This window comes from Pseudogymnoascus verrucosus, assembly GCF_001662655.1.
Source record: "Pseudogymnoascus verrucosus strain UAMH 10579 unplaced genomic scaffold scaffold_10, whole genome shotgun sequence".
Taxonomy (NCBI): domain Eukaryota; kingdom Fungi; phylum Ascomycota; class Leotiomycetes; order Thelebolales; family Thelebolaceae; genus Pseudogymnoascus; species Pseudogymnoascus verrucosus.
Genome location: NW_017263661.1, coordinates 35,904 through 52,366, shown reverse-complemented (window position 1 = coordinate 52,366; position 16,463 = coordinate 35,904). Strand labels below are relative to the sequence as shown.

The following is a 16,463-nucleotide window of genomic DNA, read 5'->3' as shown; positions in this document are numbered from 1 at the left end:
AGGACTACCACGACGACGACATCAGTTGCGCTCACACCTCAGCCATGTTATACGAATTGATTGCGGTGGTAAGCTATAGCTATCCGTCTATGTCCGCACGAACCAATTGCTAATTTCCCTCCAGGTCCGCCCCGGCAGCCTCGCCGAGGTGAAAGAGTTCGTCCTCCCCCATCTCAGCCCCCATTCACCCGCGCCTCTTTCGCCCACTAACCCTCCCCAGTATTGCCCGCACAGCAGGATCCCTCATCCTCCAAAACGGCGGCACGATTCGCGGAATCACAAACTGGGGCGTCACCGCGCTCCCGAAACGCACCACCAAGCATCAGGCAGTCTACCACGACGGACACCACTTCGTCCTGCGCTACGACGCCAACAGCGCCGTGCAGGACCAGGTGCGCAAGACGCTCAGTCTCGACCCGCGAATGATCAAGTTCGGGAGCGTGAAGCTCGGGGATGGAAAGCTGGATACGCTGGCGAGGATAGGGGGGTCGATTCCGTGGTCGGTGAGGGAGCGCAGGTCGTAGGCCATTGGGGAAGACAAAGAGCGTGGGAATGCTTGCAAAGATATTGTAAGACTGGCTGTATATTATGTGCATTATTGGCGAATGGGATTCGATTTATAAACTCAGCATTCACTTAGCAGTACTTCGTCTTAATGATCTGGCAACTGTTTACCGATACTGTCATCTAGAATAGGACCTCCCCCCTGCGCATTACCCATGAGACGCCTCGAATGCTCGCTCGACCGCAAAGGAAATATGTTCATCATGAGCATATGCCACATTGCATCATAACCAGCCCAGCCTCAAATACCTTATTACTCGAGAGTCGAGAACCCCTTAATCCGTCTCCATATTATCTGCCACTGCTCCGCCGCCCCTCTTCTCTCGGACCCAGACGACGAAGTCGTCAATGACGCTCGGCCACGCACCCTCCTCAGACCAAAAGCTCATCGTCTCGTCTTCCCTGCTCTTGGTGAAGAACTCAAGCGTCTGGTTCCACATGTCCTTATTAACGGTCTTCGTCCACTTGGCGTTCAGGAACTCGAGCCACAGCTTCAGCCAGTCCGTCGTCCCAGAAGCCCAGCACATGCCAGGGCTTGAGAAGAGCATCTCCCAGTACACAAGGGCGTTCTCGAGAGGTAGCGCTTTCTGACTACGCTCTTTGGAGCAGACAAAGGTGTGTTTGTAGACACGCTTGAAAAGGGCGGTGTCGGAGGAGAGGAGTTTTGTCTGGCTAGCTATGTATGCTTTTTGCTTGGGTATTGTGTCTAACGTGCTTCTAGAGTCGACTCTGGATCGGGTCAGTAACTTCTTGTAGGAACAAGGAGGTGAACTTACCCAGCCTTCTGCCAGCCCTTTACAAACCCATCTCTCGTCATCTCCCCAATTGCCGGAGCCTGGACAATTTCTAGTGGAATGAGGGACGAAGCATCTTCGAGATTAACAGCGAGGTCTGTGAGATATGCCATCGTGCCGTCAACGCTGATGGAATCTTTTTCATCATCCGACCCTACCATCAGAAGTCAGAGAGGGCTATAGGGTACCTCTATGTTTGTTGCCTTGATACATACCTCTGTATTTCTCGAATAAGTTACTCAAACTTGCCAGCGACTTATCTTCGACTGGAGTAGGAGCAACGGCCGGCTTGCCGCCTGAGGCATAGTATCTGTAGACCCAAGGCGTTAGCGGATCTCCAAATCAAGTATAAGTGACGCATAATTCCGATAGGGGGACCAAACAGTTGCTCTTGCTTGGAAAGCCAACCTAAAACGGGCGGCACGACAGGGACTGGTGAACTAGGGGCTATCCGTTCCCGATAAGGACGACGAGGAGCTGGTGGAGGACTATAACTTCGACGACTTGGAGAACTATGACCTCCACTGCTTGAACTATAACCCCCACTGCTTGGAGAACGGGAGGCTTGCCGAGCCGTCACCCCGCTGGAGTGTGAAAATGGAAGCGAATAATTCGGAAAGTGACTTGGGTAATTCTGGAACAAAGCCAAACGATTATGATCGTACGGCTGAGCGTAGCAATTCTGAACGTAGCCATTCTGTGAGTAATTCTGGGCATTCTGGACGTAGTCATTCTGAGAGCAAGGCTGAGCATCCTGAGAATAGCCATTCTGATAGTAAAACTGGCCATGCTGAAATGGGAGTGGGGTATTTTGGACAGGTGTCTGACCATTCTGATAAGGAGTCGAGGCAGCTGTCCATAATGCCCCGCCCCGCATCGACAAAGGCGACGATTGCGCTCTTTGACGATATAGGCGGGCATTTTGAAATGGTGATAATGATTGCGCTCTCGGCAAAGTTGGGTCAGCATTTTGAAGTGTCGATGGTTGGGCATCCGCATCCGCAACAGCGTCTACATCTGCATCCGCAACTGCATCCGCAACTTCATCCGCAACCGCAACAGCACCCTCTACTCGAGGTTCCAGGCTCGAACTTGATCCGTAAGACAAAACGTGTGGCATACTAACAGATCGGGCTCTCGGCTGATGTATAGAAAGATCCGTCGATTGTAATACAACTCCTAACCATGTATCTTGAGCAGTCGGAGGTACAACCTGCGTAGTTGGCATAGTTGGCAGTGGTGTACGAGTCGGGGTCCTGTGCGATCCCTCGTTTTCAGGAGTTGCTGATACCATGTTTGAAGGATATGGATGGGTCCTTGGTGGTTGAGACAGCCCCGTATGTGGAGAGGGTATTCCCAAGGAATTTGGAGGTGGCGCTGGGCGTGACAGCGCATTCGTGGCAGCGGTAAATGGGTCGTGTCGCGGCGCGGCAGTTGGAACTGGCAGTGGTAAAGTCCGGTGTGGAAAAACCGGCCTGGCGGTCAGATTTGAAGGGGGTACAAGTTGGTTCGGAGGCAAGGAAGCTGCAGTGGGATTGAAACTTGTTTCGTCCTGAGGGATATGATCAAAGCGGGCGATGTTGGCGTTGAGCTCGGTTTGCTCTGGTATGGAAGCACGCCGTCGCTTTCGCGATTGTGATTCCGGTTGGTCGCCATAGACCCTCGAAGCAAATTCCGAAGGTGACTCCGAATCGAGAATAACCTCACTGTTCTCAAGGAGTTCCTCCTGTTCCTGCAGTACATCGCTGAACAGCCTCTTTAATCCCTTCGGGTCAACCATGACGCTTCATGGGGTGCTCCCTGAGTCTTCACCAGAGCGCGGTGTTTGTCAAATTCCTTACGCCTGTACCGACGAATGTGTCTCCTGCTCCTGCGCTCCAAGATCAATTGCGCCGTGCGTCGTGCAGTTCTGCGATTTGCGAGTCCTGTCCCCTCTTTCAGCCAGCATATAACTGACAAAGCATGGGTCGATAAAAATATGTGGTCCAGACCTGAGTCACTTTGCGTCCTGGGTAGTTCACCGAATTTTGACCTGTGCCATTGTTGTGGTTTCCCTCAGTTCAGGACGTGAGGGAATCATCGTACTTTCCCCATTTGTCGATATCTCTGTAGTCAAGTCGTAGCTTCTCTGGTTCTCGATATGGCCGCAGTCACTATCGTCGCTTCCTCTGTTTATGGTATGGCCGCAGCCACCATCGTAGCTTCCTCCGGTTCATATCATGGTTGCCACCTCCCGTCGTAGCTTCCGTCCTGGGTCCTGTGCCGGCGTCGCAGCTTCCCTTCCCAGCTTCTGTTGCATCATAGCCTGTTTTCGCTCCACCACCAAGCCAAATGGAAAGAGCAGCCCTCTCAAACCTAGGTTCCATTCCTGTCGCTCTTTTCTCCTCCATCCTTTTGTTCGAAGATCGGGTTGTTCCTTCCTTCCGCATGTGCGGGGTCCCGTATGCTCAATCGTCCGAGTACGAGCAACACACTCATCCTCCTCCTCGATCTCATCTCTCCCACCACCCATCCTCCAGCATTGCAAATAAACAAAAGAAACACAGATCCACTTACGCATCACATGCAGCATCAAGCTTATAATTATGCTTCTTCAGCACCTGCACACCCCAGCATCAGCACACATTCTCCACGACTCACGTCATCCACACCATACCACCCTCTTCCCCACCTCCACCCTCTCCAAAACTTCCAGCTCAGAGGGCAAAACTCACACTGCTGGCCACCCTCTCCGACGCCCCCGTTATCCCCATCATCTGCGCCACCGCATTCCTAATCGTAGTACTGCTCGGCATGGCGTCAGTTTTCGAATCGTCCTCCTCGTTGTTGTCGTGTCGCGGCAGCTATGCCCTCACTCGCTCCTGTACGTCCTTTGTCGTGCGGTATTGCTTAAGAAGCCCAAGTCGTTCCGTACTATTCGCAGTGCAGCTTTCACAAGTAGATCGCCCACGAAGGTATCTGGCAGTGCACAGTAGTAGCCGCGTCTAAAACGTCGATCTCGAAAGACGCCCTGGTCGTCGAATGCCCTATCCTCTTCCGTCCTTCTATTCGCTTCACTTCCTTCAACTTCACTTTCTTTCAACTCTTTGTCCTTCTCTGCGGTGGCTGTAGCTTTGTATGTATAACTCCGAATAGTACTGGAAAAGAAGTGGGCATGAGGCGGGGTCGCGGGGCTGGACTAGGTACCTGCCACTAACAGTCCCGTCCGTGCTGGGGTTTGTGACTTCAGCCTCACCTCATCTCACGCCTTATTAGGTGCGTTGGTCACGTGCGCAATAGACATTTGAGTGAGTGGTAAGTGGTTCTTTGGAAGGAGAATAGAGGGGAGTTTATCTATATTCTTGTAATGCCTTCTACAGGAGATATAGATGAGGAAAATATAGTTTTTAGGTGGTGGTTGATGTGTTGTTGTGGAAAATAAAATATATTCTCATTCTCACTATGATAAAAATAAAAGATACAATATACACAATAAATTCATTCATACGTCATATATTTTTATTACAATACCTCTCCTGTCTAATTAAGAGAACAGTGCCTAGGATCTATTTCTTCAGTAAAGGCAATTCTACTTCAGGGCTTGGACATAAGTGACCATTCTTCCTCTTTGAAGGGATAGTGCGCATAAGCCGCTTCTTCATTAACAGAAGCTCTAGCCTAGAACTTGGACATTAGTAGCGGTTTAACAGATATCTCATACTCGTAACTATTAAAACGAAGCCGTATCGATCACCATCATACACATAAAATTATCACATAGCTGAAGAAACTTCATACTCTTCGCCCTAGCTATAGCCACCACTCAAGACCATACCATCACTCGCTGTGTCCCCCCTTCCCATCTACCAATGCCCAAGTGAGCACCCCTTTCCCAAAAATAAGCCGCCCCCTTCCCACCCCAGCATACCGTAAAATAACAAAACCACAACCAATAACACCGAGAAGAGTAACTAAAGAGCAAAAGTGTAGTACGCCGCGCTGTATGCAATGCATGGTTTATAGAAGCCAATAGTCGATAATCCGATGTTGACTCCTGTCCTGTCCCTTCCTGTTCTACGGCCACTGCCGTTACCCTTACCAAACACAGAGATCGAAAGCAGTCGAGTGCTGAATGGGAACGCAGTCCATATACCACGCCGTAGAGATGGTAACCCATCCCTTTCTGTCTGTACCTCTTGAATACTCCACACAATCCGCGCCGAAAAATCGGCGAGTCGTCATAAAACGAACCCATTTGTCCGCGGCAACGTAAACTCGTCACATAAATACTCCAACCCAGAACTTCTTATCCCCAACCTCGCTCGTGCAGTCATCGACCGCACACAGCGGGACCTTCCTCGCGCCACTCTGCACCTCGGGGAATAAGTTCTTGCTCGTTGACTTCGTGTCTGGCTTGCGGCTCTGGTAGCATTTGTTGCAGTAGACCTGGTACTATGTTAGCACATGCACTATCTCAACGGATTTAATGAGAGCAAGGGAAATACACTTACATGACCGCATTCCCTCACCACCCAAAATGGATGCTCCTCCCTATCCTTCCTACTCCTAGCTTTTGCCTTTGCCGCCGTCTTCCCCGTCGACGAAGGCGTCGTCCCCGCAGCCGGCTCCTCAGGTCCAACCACCAACTCCTCGTCGCACGCTGGACAAACAATCACGTCATCCTCCTTGGGCGAGCGCGTGAATCCTTCACCCACCGGCGGCGGCGGCACATGCTCTGCCTTCCTCGGCTCCTGTCTCACATGCTCATGGAGCGGAAATGTACGGAACCTCATCGACGCGCCACGCATATGCACCGGGATGGGCCCTATTTCGGATTGCCGCCCCAACACGTACCGCTCCATGTTTCCCTGCAGATTGCGCCAACTGCCTGGGAACATGTCCGCGAGCCCGCCGAAAAGGAGGCTTGGATTGTCCAGTATCGATTCCGGGGCGTCCATCGGCGGGAGCATACTGGGGAGATGAGGCCACGGGTGGCCGGCGTGTTGGCGTGGTGATCGAGGTGGGCGGGGGAGCCGCAGTCGTGAAGGAGGGGCCGAGGGTCGTCGTGACGGGAGGGCTCGCGAGGATACGATCTCGACCTCGTCGTCATCGTCGTCGGATTCGATGCTGATGACGTCCCCAAGTGTCGTGTAATCCGACCGCTCCAGCTGCGGGGGAAGAGTAGAGCGCTGTGACGAGCGCCGTGATTGTGAGGGCGCGCGCTCATGGTGGTCGTCTGTCAGATCGATGACGGTGGGCTGGCGGTCAAGGCTCGGGCGAGAAGGGGGATGCCGTGGGTCGAGCATGACGCTGAAGGGCGAGGAGCGTGGAGGGTTGTGCGGATGCGGCGTGCGGCGCTGGCCTTGGGAGTGTGTTTGTGTCTGTGGTGGCGGAGGGGTGGGGAAGGTGAAGGTCGAGCCGGGGAAGGATGGCGAGGGGTCGGCCGAGGGGCGTCTGGCCATGGATATTGAGCTCGACATCTCGCCGAATGTTCGCTGGGAAGAGTTTGTTAGTCCTGTGGTCTTGTTTCCGCAGGGAGGAGGTCTGGGGGCTACATACCTTATTGTGGCTGCGTTGGCTTTCCGTCATTGTAGAGACGGCTCATCTCATTCCCTTATGTGCCTCAGACGCGAGAGTTACAGTCGGCGACTTGGGTGGCGTAGAGCGTTGTAGGGCGTTGTTGTCGACAGAGTGAATATACGGAGAATCCGAAGTGGCGTTTGGCTGTCGTTGGCGGTCGTTGGTGGTCGTTGGTGGTCGTCGACGTTGTTAAGGTGGAAGTGGTATGTGGTATGTGGGTTGTGGAGTGAAGGGTTGGTGGTGGATGGATGTAGCGCTTATCGCCGTAGGCGTAGGCGGTGGTTGTTTCTCCAGGCGTGGTCGGAGATGGTCGCCTTCGGTCCGCCTTTCTGGTCCAGCAGTGGCCACTGCCGCCGGTGGAATTGTGGAATTAGAGAGAAGGAAGTACTTTTGTACTGTAAAATGGCGTGTGAAGTACCTTGGATTGGATGTTGGAGTGAAGTGAAGCCTGGCTCGCTTATGATTGGCGATAAGAGCGGCGATGATTTTGAAAGAAATTCTTCCAGGAGCACGTGCAGCACGTGATCGGTTGAAGTCGTCGAGGTTGGTCACGCTTTTATTGGTAAATCAAATCACGTGAATATATATTGTGCGAATCATGAATCATGTGCTTGAATTGGAGCGTGAACGAGTGTGAATCAGCGTGAATCAACACAGTGAATTGCCGTGGCGATATTCACGGCTTTCAACGGGTTGGCCTCTAAGTGATAGATCTTAGGGACTGGAGATTACAGATTGGGGACCTTGGAGACAACAGACCTACAGATTGGAGAGGCCTCATAGATTGGAGACTACTCGCATATCATACTCCAGTCTTCCCAGCCAGGCCCCAGATATTGAGACATGAAGCCTCACGGACCGCAGTCTCTGCTGATCACAGTTTGCCAAGATATTGAGACCGCAAGCCCTATAGAAGGCAGATCTTGCTAATCACAGCCTCACAGACCACAGACTCCAGACACGGGGCTCCAACCAACAAACTCAAGACACAAGACTTCGCAGTCAACAGCGTATCTGGCCAGCTGTACAGGCCATCAAATCCAATACTCAGCGTCCCTGTCATCCCCTTCTGGCATTCGCCCCGGAGGCAAATCTTTTTTTTCTCTCTCTTATATTATGTTTTGTTTTGTTGCAGGTGGAGGCGACCTGAAACAAAAACGTCCAACTCATCGGTTGCTCCACAAATAGACCCAGCCGCAGGGGAGTCGGAGTGGTGGTGTGTTAGAAATGGAAATTTGACGCGCCCAGCGCGCATACGTACGTTTGTTCGTTCCAACTTATGTCCGCGGCGCTGAAGTATTGCCCATCCATAGTCTTGGAGGATGTCCATTCATACAGTAGTCGCAGAGGATGTCTATCCACACTCCCAAAGATGCCAATCGTCTGTCCACTGGGATTCCAACCAAGCAGGTGAGAAACAACAGGGTCTCCCCTACATGCCATAGTAAACCGAGTACTCTGGTGCTCATACTCGTCTCTTCCCCGGAATGACACCCCCAACGCGGTGTACGGTGTACGTACAGTACACTACAGGCATGCCGCCGTCTCCAAGGCTCACGTATGCCGGCGTCCCTATTCAGAAGAGGCGGGGGGTGGTGGTTGGAGTTAGACGTCGGCTTCCAGGTGTTGTCTCGTAAGCCTGACGCCAAAGAGCGAGGGATTTTCCCCGATGCCGATGGGTTGGGTTGGGACGATGAGGGGGCGAGTTAGTGAATGTCCCTGTTCATCTTGTTGGAAGCCACAGACGCCACATTGGAAAGTCGCTCAGACTGGGATCGATGGGAGTTGGCTGGAGTAGGCTGGAATCAGCAGTGAATGGGCAAGCGAGAACGCCTCGGCGGGGGTCGGGGAAGAAGGGAGGTGGGACAGGGAGTGCCAGTGGGACTGGGAAGGGACTGGGATGTGCTGGTCGGTTCATCAAACTGGTCTCGGTTGGGATGGGATCGGTATTGAAGGGATGTTGTGAGGGATGGCCGTGGGTGGTGTTTTGTGTGCGCCGAGTTCACTGTACTCTGGGTTATGAGCGTCTGCTCAACTCGAGCATGACTTGGCAGGCAGTACTGGTGATACTCTTCGTGTGGTTGGTATTGGACACAACATCGCTCTTTCCCACAGAACAGAGTGATACTGTATCCAATACTACAACGACCCAGTACAGCATGCACACAAGTACAGTACGTATGCACAGGCCATAACTTCCCACACCCCTTCACATCGCCTCCCATCCCTTCCCACACCACCCCCTCTCTCATCCTGGCGATCATCTTCAGCCGTGTCGACAGTGATTGGCCGCAGCGCCGACAGAGCCACACGAAGAGAGCCAGAGCGAGAAGCATGGGCGCGTGACCACTCCCAATTGCCCAGCTGCTTACTCGCAGGCTCGATCCGCATCGATCCAACAACCGACGCCCAGACCTTACTACCTTACTACTATGAGTGGATATGGTGGATATGGTGGACTTGGTGGACCCAGGCCAAGCAACTCTCCCAGAACCCACGACGGGCCGTATTTTTCCGATGTTTTCTTTCTTTTGTTCGACCCCTGATTCGCGGACTGGCTGTGGACTGGCTGTGGAATCCCAAAAGTACTCTACTTGACAGCCAGAGTGCCGCCAGTCAACTCCCAGGAGCGGAAATGACCGCCCCGCTCCCCGTCCCTTCCCTCCCGAGTTCGTTCTCCACCATCAACTCCCTCCTCCCTTCCCTTCCCCGCACTCCGCGTTGGCCCCAGTCCCCCGTTCCCAGTCCTCCCCCCAGTCCCCGATGCATCTCCCCTCTCTAATCCCTCTCATCCCTCCCATCCCTCCCATCCCCATACTATACTTTTGAATGTATAGTACTACTACAGCATATGCTACTGTACTAACTACTAATCCCTCTCTCTTGGCTTTTCTCAACTCCACCCTTCTTCCCTCCTCCTTCTCCCCTTTCGTCCACTCACAGCCCTTGCGGCAGCTAGCGATGCGACGTTCCCCTCGTCTCTCCTCGCCTCTTTCCATCTTTCTCGCCTCTTCGTCCTAATACGGCCTGGCTGATGTCTGGCTAGTATCCTTGGTGTGAGCCTGTCATGCTCCTAGTCGCGGTTCATACCTTAAGATGCTGGTTCTGCCCAATGCGACTACTTTACCAGACTACTAACCACTCTGCTCCACTACCCATCACCAACAGGCACACGACCACCTCACGACTACCCCGACGACGCTGTTATCTGTGACCCTACACCCTCTACTCTCTCCTCATCCTCACGGCCTCATATCTGCTTCGTCTTCAGTGCACTATATCCATCTATACCATCGACGACAACGAATCGAGTTATATTCTCTGACGGCACCCCTCACCTTTCACCACACAACCACTCCGCAGCAGACCACCAATGAGTGAGCGGGATCGTGTCCTCGTCTTTGTTGAGGCGATGAACACGCCTCTATAGCACCACTTCGCCCGCATATAGCGGCCCAAAAGAACCAAAACCATAACCACATACCGAAACACCGGCATGAGCACGACCACCACCTACCACTGGGTCAACACCCTCACCTCCTCCCTCACCCCGACAACCTTCACCTTCACCTTCGTCCTCACACCCTCTAGCAAATATACGTTTACTTCCAAACTACCCCCCGCACCACCCCGCCCCGCTCCATTCAAACGCCGCCGGCCCCTCTGGGACGTCGATGGCTCCCCACACCCCACAAAGAAGAAGCGCCGCCTGCGCCTAGGTCTCGTCACCTCCCGCCTCTCCCGCCCCTACTCCTCTCCGGCGAGCAACATCGCCGACCGCGGCGTCGCCCGTATCGGCTCTGCTTCATGGCCCGTCTCCCGCCGGCCTGAGAAGAACGAACTCCGCAAGGCCGCCATCATGAACCGCGTCCGCCAGCGCCTGAGTGTCTTGAAAGCGGCACAGGCTAAACCGCCGCCACCCGCTAGCGTCCCACAGAAACGGACACACTCGCAGCTCGTCTCTGCACTTGCACTGCGCGACGTCGTAGCACCGATGGCGAGGACATACGAGGTTCCATCCCACCTTCCGCCTTCGCCGCTTGGGCTGTCAAATTATGACGCGCTCGATCTGGAGGAGGAGGAGGGGCTAGGGATGGATAGGGAGGGAGAGGACATCGATGCAGATATGAGTGGGTGTGGCCGCGGATACTATAGCGATTTCAGCGTCAGGCGGTCCCCGCGCCCGGAAGGGGAGGACTACGATTACCTCGACGAGCTGGATGGGATTCCACCCTTATCGCTGGCGGAGGAACCACCACCGTTGCCGCAGCTGCCGCCATTATCGATTGCAAAGGCGGAGGCGAGGCAACTGGATGAGAAGGCGGAGGTGGGGATGGATGTCTATATTGCGGGGGGAGCTCACGGAGCGGGGGCATATGTACTGGCGTAGTTGAGTGGGTGGACATCTTCATGGATTGGCGACAGGCGGCAGGCAGCATGGGGATCATTGCATGGACATGGAAATGAGGAAAAGCTGGGAGTTGGGGTCTCCCCTGCATGAATGAACGGAGTAGGATAAAAATGACATTCCTGTTTTGATACCCACACTTCGTCTGTCTCGAGACTTGGCCTTGGCTGATATATTCTTTATTTCCTTCCCTCTACTGATTCAATAGCTTCTCTGTCCTGTCGAGCGCGATATCGCACATTGCCTACTCTTGTCAGCACATCACTTCACCCCATCACCATCCCCCAGTTGACAGCACCCCATGCAGTAGGCGCCGCCAGATAATGACAGAATAGGATACACACTTTAATTCCCTCTTCCCTCTCCAGTCCCCCATCACCCCTATCAATCCTCTCCCGCATATTCTTCATAATCTCTCCCCTCCCCCGCCCATTAACAAACACCACATACCGCAACCCCGGGAACTTGGACTCATACTCCGCATTCAGCGCCGCCAATTGCCGAGCCTCCTCCTCGCCACCACCTAACTGCGCCTGCTCAGCAGCTGACTGCGCGCTATCCACCTTCTTAGCACCGAGACGGGGGTGGGCGCCTAGGATTGCATCGAGCTGCTTGGCGTCTGCTGGGGAGCTGGATGTGGAGAGTGCAGTGAGCTGGGAGCGGATGGCGGCGATGAGGGCAGGGTAGGAGGAAACAGGGCGGGTGAAGAGAGGGAGGGAGAGCGAATGTAGAGGGGGAGAGGGCTCAAAGAGCAGGTCGAGGATGTGGGTTTGATCGGTTGGGGGCAGGGAAGGGAGGGTGGTTGCGGGTGGCAGCGGGGACATTGTTCTTGGGTGGTGTGTGTGAATTGATAGATATATGGGTGATTCCGGTTGTATAAATGATAAGGAGATTTGGATCGGATTGGATTGAGGATAAATGAAATAAATAAATACTTATCTACAGCGCATGCGGGGAGGTTTATATGATAAAATCCCCCCCACTTCACTCAATGCACGCCTCGGAACTCGCCTAAGCTGAATTCGCACTAGCGCCGAAATCCGCGACTGCGACGTCGAAAGATTGTTTATGGCCTGAAGCTGGCTGGACTAGGTGACGAAGCACGAAGCACACTCGCAACTCCACCACAACCTTCAACAACAGGCACTGATTTACTACGAGACCAAATATGTTGTGCGCAAGTAAGTGGCATTCAATTGGCGATGAGATATGGGGACGCGTCTAATGCACCTGTCTGTAGTTTCCGGCGAAGCGCCGCAGGACCCTGTGGTCTCCACGAAATCAGGTATGATTCCTCCACCAGTTCACCTCTCCCAAAGCTCAGCTATCTAACTCCTCCCCAGGCAACGTCTTCTCCCGCGCCCTCATCGAATCCCACATCTCCACCCACGGCACCGACCCAATCACCTCGGAGCCCCTCACCGTAGACGACCTCATCCCCATCAAGACCTCCCGCATCGCCCCCCCCCGGCCTCCAACCCATACCTCCATCCCCGCCCTCCTCTCAACCTTCCAATCCGAATGGGACGCCCTCGCTCTCGACTCCTTCACTCTCCGCCAGCAACTCGCGCAGACCCGCCAGGAACTCGCAACAGCGCTCTACCACCACGACGCCGCCGTCCGCGTCGTCGCACGCCTCACCCGCGAGCGCGACGAGGCCCGCGAGGCTCTCTCGAATGTAGGAATTGCGCCCTCTGGCGCAGGCGAGGCGATGCAAATCGATAACGCGGGACTCCCGTCCGAAATCGTCGAGCGTGTTGAGGAGGCACAGGGTCGTCTGTCGAAGGGACGCAGGAAGCGCGCTGTCCCAGCCGGATGGGCTACCCGCGCGGACGTGGCGGCGTATGAAGCCGTAGCAAAGGCCGAGACCGGCGACGCGGCTTTCGTGGATGTGGATGCCGCAGGTGCGCAGGCGCTTGTGGGAGGCAGCGATGGAGCAGCTGTGGTGGACGTTGAGACCGGGGCGGTCACAGAGACGCTAGCGAAGGGAGAATCAGTCTCGGCTGGTGCGTGGGCCGGCGAAAAAACCGTGCTGCTTGTTAAAGCTGGAAATGGGGGCGTGGTGAAGGTGTTTGAGGGTGCAAAGGAGGTTGGTTCCATCGCGGCGCATGCGGGCCCTGTGAATGGCGTTGCGGTGCACCCGACGGGCGACGTTGTGGCGTCGGTTGGCAAGGATAAGAGTTTCGTTGTGTATGACCTCGAGAGTACGAAGGCGGTCGCGCAGGTATATACTGAGAATGGTGAGTCCCCTTTCACTCCACTAATCGGAAAGGAGAGAAATGCTAACACCCCCCAGAACTCACAGCCTGCGCCTTCCACCCAGACGGCCACCTCCTTGCCGTTGCACACCAAGGTACCCTCAGCATGTACCACACCACCACTCTCACCTTCGCAGCCTCCTTCCCTCTCTCCTCCCCCGCCCTTATCTCTGCCATCTCTTTCAACCAAAACGGCATCTGGGTCGCCGCCGCCACCGCGTCCGGCGTCACAGTCTTTGACCTTCGGAAGGAGGGCGCGGAGGCCGTCGTCAAGGAGTTTGAGGGAAGTGGTATTAGCGGCGTGCAGTGGGATTACTCGGGACAGTTCTTGGGATTCGTGGGCAAGGAAGGCGTTGTGGTGCAGGCGTGGCTGAAGAAGGAGAAGAAGTGGGAGGAGGGGCTGAGGAGTGCAGTCAGGGGCAGTGCGGTGGGGTGGGGAGCAAAGGCGAGGAGGGTATTGGTTGTTGGAGGGGAGGGAGTCAATGTTTTGGGGCAAAAGGAGTGAGTGTTTACTGAGAGAGGGTTGTGAGGAAGGTATAATTAAGGCGCTTGTACTAGTACCAGACAGACTGGACTGAAGAGGCGGTAAGGCACGGCGTAGATGCATTTTTTCCTTTGTATACTGGCGGTTCCGGAAATGGGTAGGCGGACATGTGTAGCATACATACAGACGGATCTTGTGGAGTGAAATACTAAAGGCGTTCGTCCTCGTTTTTATTATCATCCTTCATACTGAGAATGTTGCAGTCAACACAACTGATGCGGAGGGGCCAGAACCTATAGATGTCAATCGTTATGGATTCTTTTCTTATCCTATCCTATCCTATACTATCTATCACTACTTTGTATTTCGCACCACCCATGCCGCCACCATCCACGCACCCATGGCTATAATGCCTATACACAAGAGGGTTCCCAATCGCAAGTCCCAAACAATCCATACAGGTCCCAAAAAATGCACCGCCCATCCCAGCGAAACACAGACGTGATACACGCACGCCGAATTACAAAAGTCGTTACCAAGAAGAAGGAAAAGCAGCCAGAAGAAATATCATGAGTTCGAGTGTGCCGATTATCGTGGGCATGTATGATTAAAAGTAGCCGAGTTTACTGGCCGGTTTATAGAAAAGAAAGTCCGAAAACGCCGTTGAGCCGCGCTATGCAAGTATGAGAAAGGAGAAGGCGAGAAGTAAAGATCCGACGACGCTGGCGCGTGCTATTCTTAAAAACGGGCGAGTTTCAAACGCGGCATGCTCGCTGACTCGAAAGAAAGATGCAAAGAGCGAAATGGATGGACAACGCGCTTAATAGCTGAAACCGCCATAATTCGAGTTCCGCGGCGGTGCACCGGCAAAGCTGCTGGCGTAGTCGCCGTCCTGGTAGATGGTTGTGCGGCGGGGATCATCGTCGGGGAGGAGGCCCTTGACCTCCCAGTTGTTGGCTTTTGTGCCTACTGAGAACTCGAGGTCCTCACGCGTGATGGAGTCCCAGTACTGAGTCGCGTTAGATTGGAATATATGACAGAAGGAGGGAAAATTACCTTGTATACCATCATAACGGCGAGAAGATTGCAGATGGTGGTGAAGAAGACGCCGTCGAGGTAGTGCTGGACTTTGTGGCAGATGGTGTTGGAGACGGCATATAGGATGACCTGACCAATGATGAGGAAGCCCGCGCCGAAGGAGAGGTCGCCAAGTGGCCAGCGGTCTTGCAGGGTGTTGAGGACGAGGATGAACTGCATGACGATGTATACGGCGAGGCAGATGGCCGAGATAAGGTACAGGACCACGAAGAGGCCGATGGTCTTGGTGGGACCGAGGCCGGCCCAGCTCTTGAACGTCGCCAGTGAGACGAGGAACGTGATGACGAAGAAGGCGAAGGAGATGCTGCGTAGGAGCCAGACAGAGAGCGTGGTGCCGTCCTCATACAGCTGGAACCCCACGAAACCGTTGATGAGCAGGCACACACACAACGCCGACGCGAGGCCAGCCTGCACCGCTACAAAGTAGGAATACGGATCCGATCCTGGAGGGACGACGCCGGAGTCGATGCACAGCGATATGAAGGTCAGGAGCATGTAGATGTAGAAAAACGTCGTGATTTCTTTGCGACCTATTTATAGAACATGAGCGCGCTGACACGGGAAACGGTTTGGGGTAGGGTAAACACAACGTACCAACTGCGGTGAACTTGGAGCGGACGTGGAGGACCATTATGACGGCCATGATGAGGGCGGCAATATGGGCAAAGGACGTGGCGGGCTGGAAGATGATGGTGTTCGCGAGCTCGACATTGCGGGCATAACAGTCAGGCTCTATCCCGACGCCCAGGTCGATGTTGCTGATGCTGCCCACGAGGGCGCACAATGGTATGGGCGCATTGCGGCAGATCGTATCGAAGTCTCCAAAGCCCATCCTGCAAGCGGGTACCGGTGCTGATAGATGTCGAGGGGAGAGATGATGCTGCGCCTGGAGCGAGGGGTTGCGGCGCGGCGAGAAGGGTCCAGGGTGTCTCTTATGGGCGATATCTTCAGGGGATTTGTAGGTTCGTGGACGTAGAGAGACGACAGGCAAATCCACTACTCCATACGACTGCTGCAGTATGAGCGGATGAGTGCAAATGAACGAGCGTGGTGTTGTTGGGACGTATAAAAGTTCCGTTGTGTATGTACAGATTTGGTATGTATGGAGGTTATTTGCTCGTATAGCTGAGCCTTGGCAGGCCCCGTTGGCAGCGAAACGGAGCCCCAGGTCCCCTGAAAAGTCACATGACTAAGAATTTCTGCCTGCTCTAAAATATCCAAGTCATGTGAGTTGCATTGGTGTCGTGAATTGGCCACCGTACAGACATTGTCCACGACTACCCCGCCAAATATCTCCA

The 16,463-nt window shown here is 54.2% G+C and overlaps 7 protein-coding genes across 7 annotated transcripts; 3 read left to right on the top strand and 4 right to left on the bottom strand.

The window, feature by feature from the left end:
- The first annotated feature begins 20 nt into the window (after positions 1-20).
- Positions 21-677, top strand: VE01_03255 (uncharacterized protein). Its single transcript, XM_018272751.2, has 3 exons — positions 21-68; positions 125-156; positions 221-677. Exons 1-3 carry the CDS (start codon positions 45-47, stop codon positions 522-524), a joined length of 360 nt encoding a protein of 119 aa, XP_018132522.1. The 5' UTR covers positions 21-44; the 3' UTR covers positions 525-677.
- DCN1 (Scaffold-type E3 ligase) lies at positions 532-4,523 on the bottom strand. Its single transcript, XM_059463516.1, has 5 exons — positions 4,073-4,523; positions 1,742-3,958; positions 1,574-1,668; positions 1,341-1,512; positions 532-1,293 (listed from the first exon to the last, which is right to left on the bottom strand). Exons 2-5 carry the CDS (start codon positions 3,136-3,138, stop codon positions 840-842), a joined length of 2,118 nt encoding a protein of 705 aa, XP_059319876.1. The 5' UTR covers positions 3,139-3,958; positions 4,073-4,523; the 3' UTR covers positions 532-839.
- A 1,092-nt stretch (positions 4,524-5,615) lies between these two features.
- VE01_03253 (uncharacterized protein) lies at positions 5,616-6,926 on the bottom strand (the record flags this gene model as incomplete). Its single annotated transcript, XM_018272749.1, has 3 exons — positions 5,616-5,783; positions 5,849-6,832; positions 6,897-6,926. 3 exons carry the CDS (start codon positions 6,924-6,926, stop codon positions 5,616-5,618), a joined length of 1,182 nt encoding a protein of 393 aa, XP_018132534.1.
- A 2,759-nt stretch (positions 6,927-9,685) lies between these two features.
- On the top strand, positions 9,686-11,463 carry VE01_03252 (uncharacterized protein). The gene has a single exon (XM_018272748.2). The coding sequence runs from the start codon at positions 10,414-10,416 to the stop codon at positions 11,305-11,307; it is 894 nt and encodes a 297-aa protein (XP_018132527.1). The 5' UTR covers positions 9,686-10,413; the 3' UTR covers positions 11,308-11,463.
- On the bottom strand, positions 11,409-12,239 carry VE01_03251 (uncharacterized protein). Its single transcript, XM_018272747.2, has 2 exons — positions 11,670-12,239; positions 11,409-11,569 (listed from the first exon to the last, which is right to left on the bottom strand). The coding sequence occupies exons 1-2, from the start codon at positions 12,147-12,149 to the stop codon at positions 11,519-11,521; spliced, it is 531 nt and encodes a 176-aa protein (XP_018132525.1). The 5' UTR covers positions 12,150-12,239; the 3' UTR covers positions 11,409-11,518.
- A 7-nt stretch (positions 12,240-12,246) lies between these two features.
- Positions 12,247-14,463, top strand: VE01_03250 (uncharacterized protein). Its single transcript, XM_018272746.2, has 4 exons — positions 12,247-12,506; positions 12,566-12,610; positions 12,669-13,565; positions 13,622-14,463. The coding sequence occupies exons 1-4, from the start codon at positions 12,494-12,496 to the stop codon at positions 14,086-14,088; spliced, it is 1,422 nt and encodes a 473-aa protein (XP_018132526.1). The 5' UTR covers positions 12,247-12,493; the 3' UTR covers positions 14,089-14,463.
- CHS7 (chitin synthase 7) lies at positions 14,379-16,270 on the bottom strand. The gene is made up of 3 exons (XM_018272745.2): positions 15,760-16,270; positions 15,124-15,695; positions 14,379-15,076 (listed from the first exon to the last, which is right to left on the bottom strand). The coding sequence occupies exons 1-3, from the start codon at positions 15,995-15,997 to the stop codon at positions 14,888-14,890; spliced, it is 999 nt and encodes a 332-aa protein (XP_018132506.1). The 5' UTR covers positions 15,998-16,270; the 3' UTR covers positions 14,379-14,887.
- Between the last annotated feature and the right edge of the window lie 193 nt (positions 16,271-16,463).

Bases quoted from the DNA above. Each gene is read 5' to 3' on its own strand.
- CHS7 (XM_018272745.2), bottom strand. From the start codon at position 15,997: ATGGGCTTTGGAGACTTCGATACGATCTGCCGCAATGCGCCCATACCA. The intron at 15,696-15,759 runs GTACGTTGTGTT...TTCTATAAATAG, and splicing joins CTCCAAGTTCACCGCAGTTG to GTCGCAAAGAAATCACGACG. The intron at 15,077-15,123 runs GTAATTTTCCCT...AACGCGACTCAG, and splicing joins CCGTTATGATGGTATACAAG to TACTGGGACTCCATCACGCG.
- VE01_03252 (XM_018272748.2), top strand. From the start codon at position 10,414: ATGAGCACGACCACCACCTACCACTGGGTCAACACCCTCACCTCCTCC.
- VE01_03250 (XM_018272746.2), top strand. The intron at 12,611-12,668 runs GTATGATTCCTC...ACTCCTCCCCAG, and splicing joins TGTGGTCTCCACGAAATCAG to GCAACGTCTTCTCCCGCGCC. The intron at 13,566-13,621 runs GTGAGTCCCCTT...AACACCCCCCAG, and splicing joins GCAGGTATATACTGAGAATG to AACTCACAGCCTGCGCCTTC.
- DCN1 (XM_059463516.1), bottom strand. From the start codon at position 3,138: ATGGTTGACCCGAAGGGATTAAAGAGGCTGTTCAGCGATGTACTGCAG. The intron at 1,669-1,741 runs GTTTGGTCCCCC...TTGGGTCTACAG, and splicing joins CTTTCCAAGCAAGAGCAACT to ATACTATGCCTCAGGCGGCA. The intron at 1,294-1,340 runs GTAAGTTCACCT...GACCCGATCCAG, and splicing joins AAGGGCTGGCAGAAGGCTGG to AGTCGACTCTAGAAGCACGT.
- VE01_03251 (XM_018272747.2), bottom strand. From the start codon at position 12,149: ATGTCCCCGCTGCCACCCGCAACCACCCTCCCTTCCCTGCCCCCAACC. The intron at 11,570-11,669 runs GTGTGTATCCTA...TGACAAGAGTAG, and splicing joins AGAGGGAAGAGGGAATTAAA to GCAATGTGCGATATCGCGCT.
- VE01_03255 (XM_018272751.2), top strand. From the start codon at position 45: ATGTTATACGAATTGATTGCGGTG. The intron at 69-124 runs GTAAGCTATAGC...ATTTCCCTCCAG, and splicing joins TATACGAATTGATTGCGGTG to GTCCGCCCCGGCAGCCTCGC. The intron at 157-220 runs GTTCGTCCTCCC...AACCCTCCCCAG, and splicing joins AGCCTCGCCGAGGTGAAAGA to TATTGCCCGCACAGCAGGAT.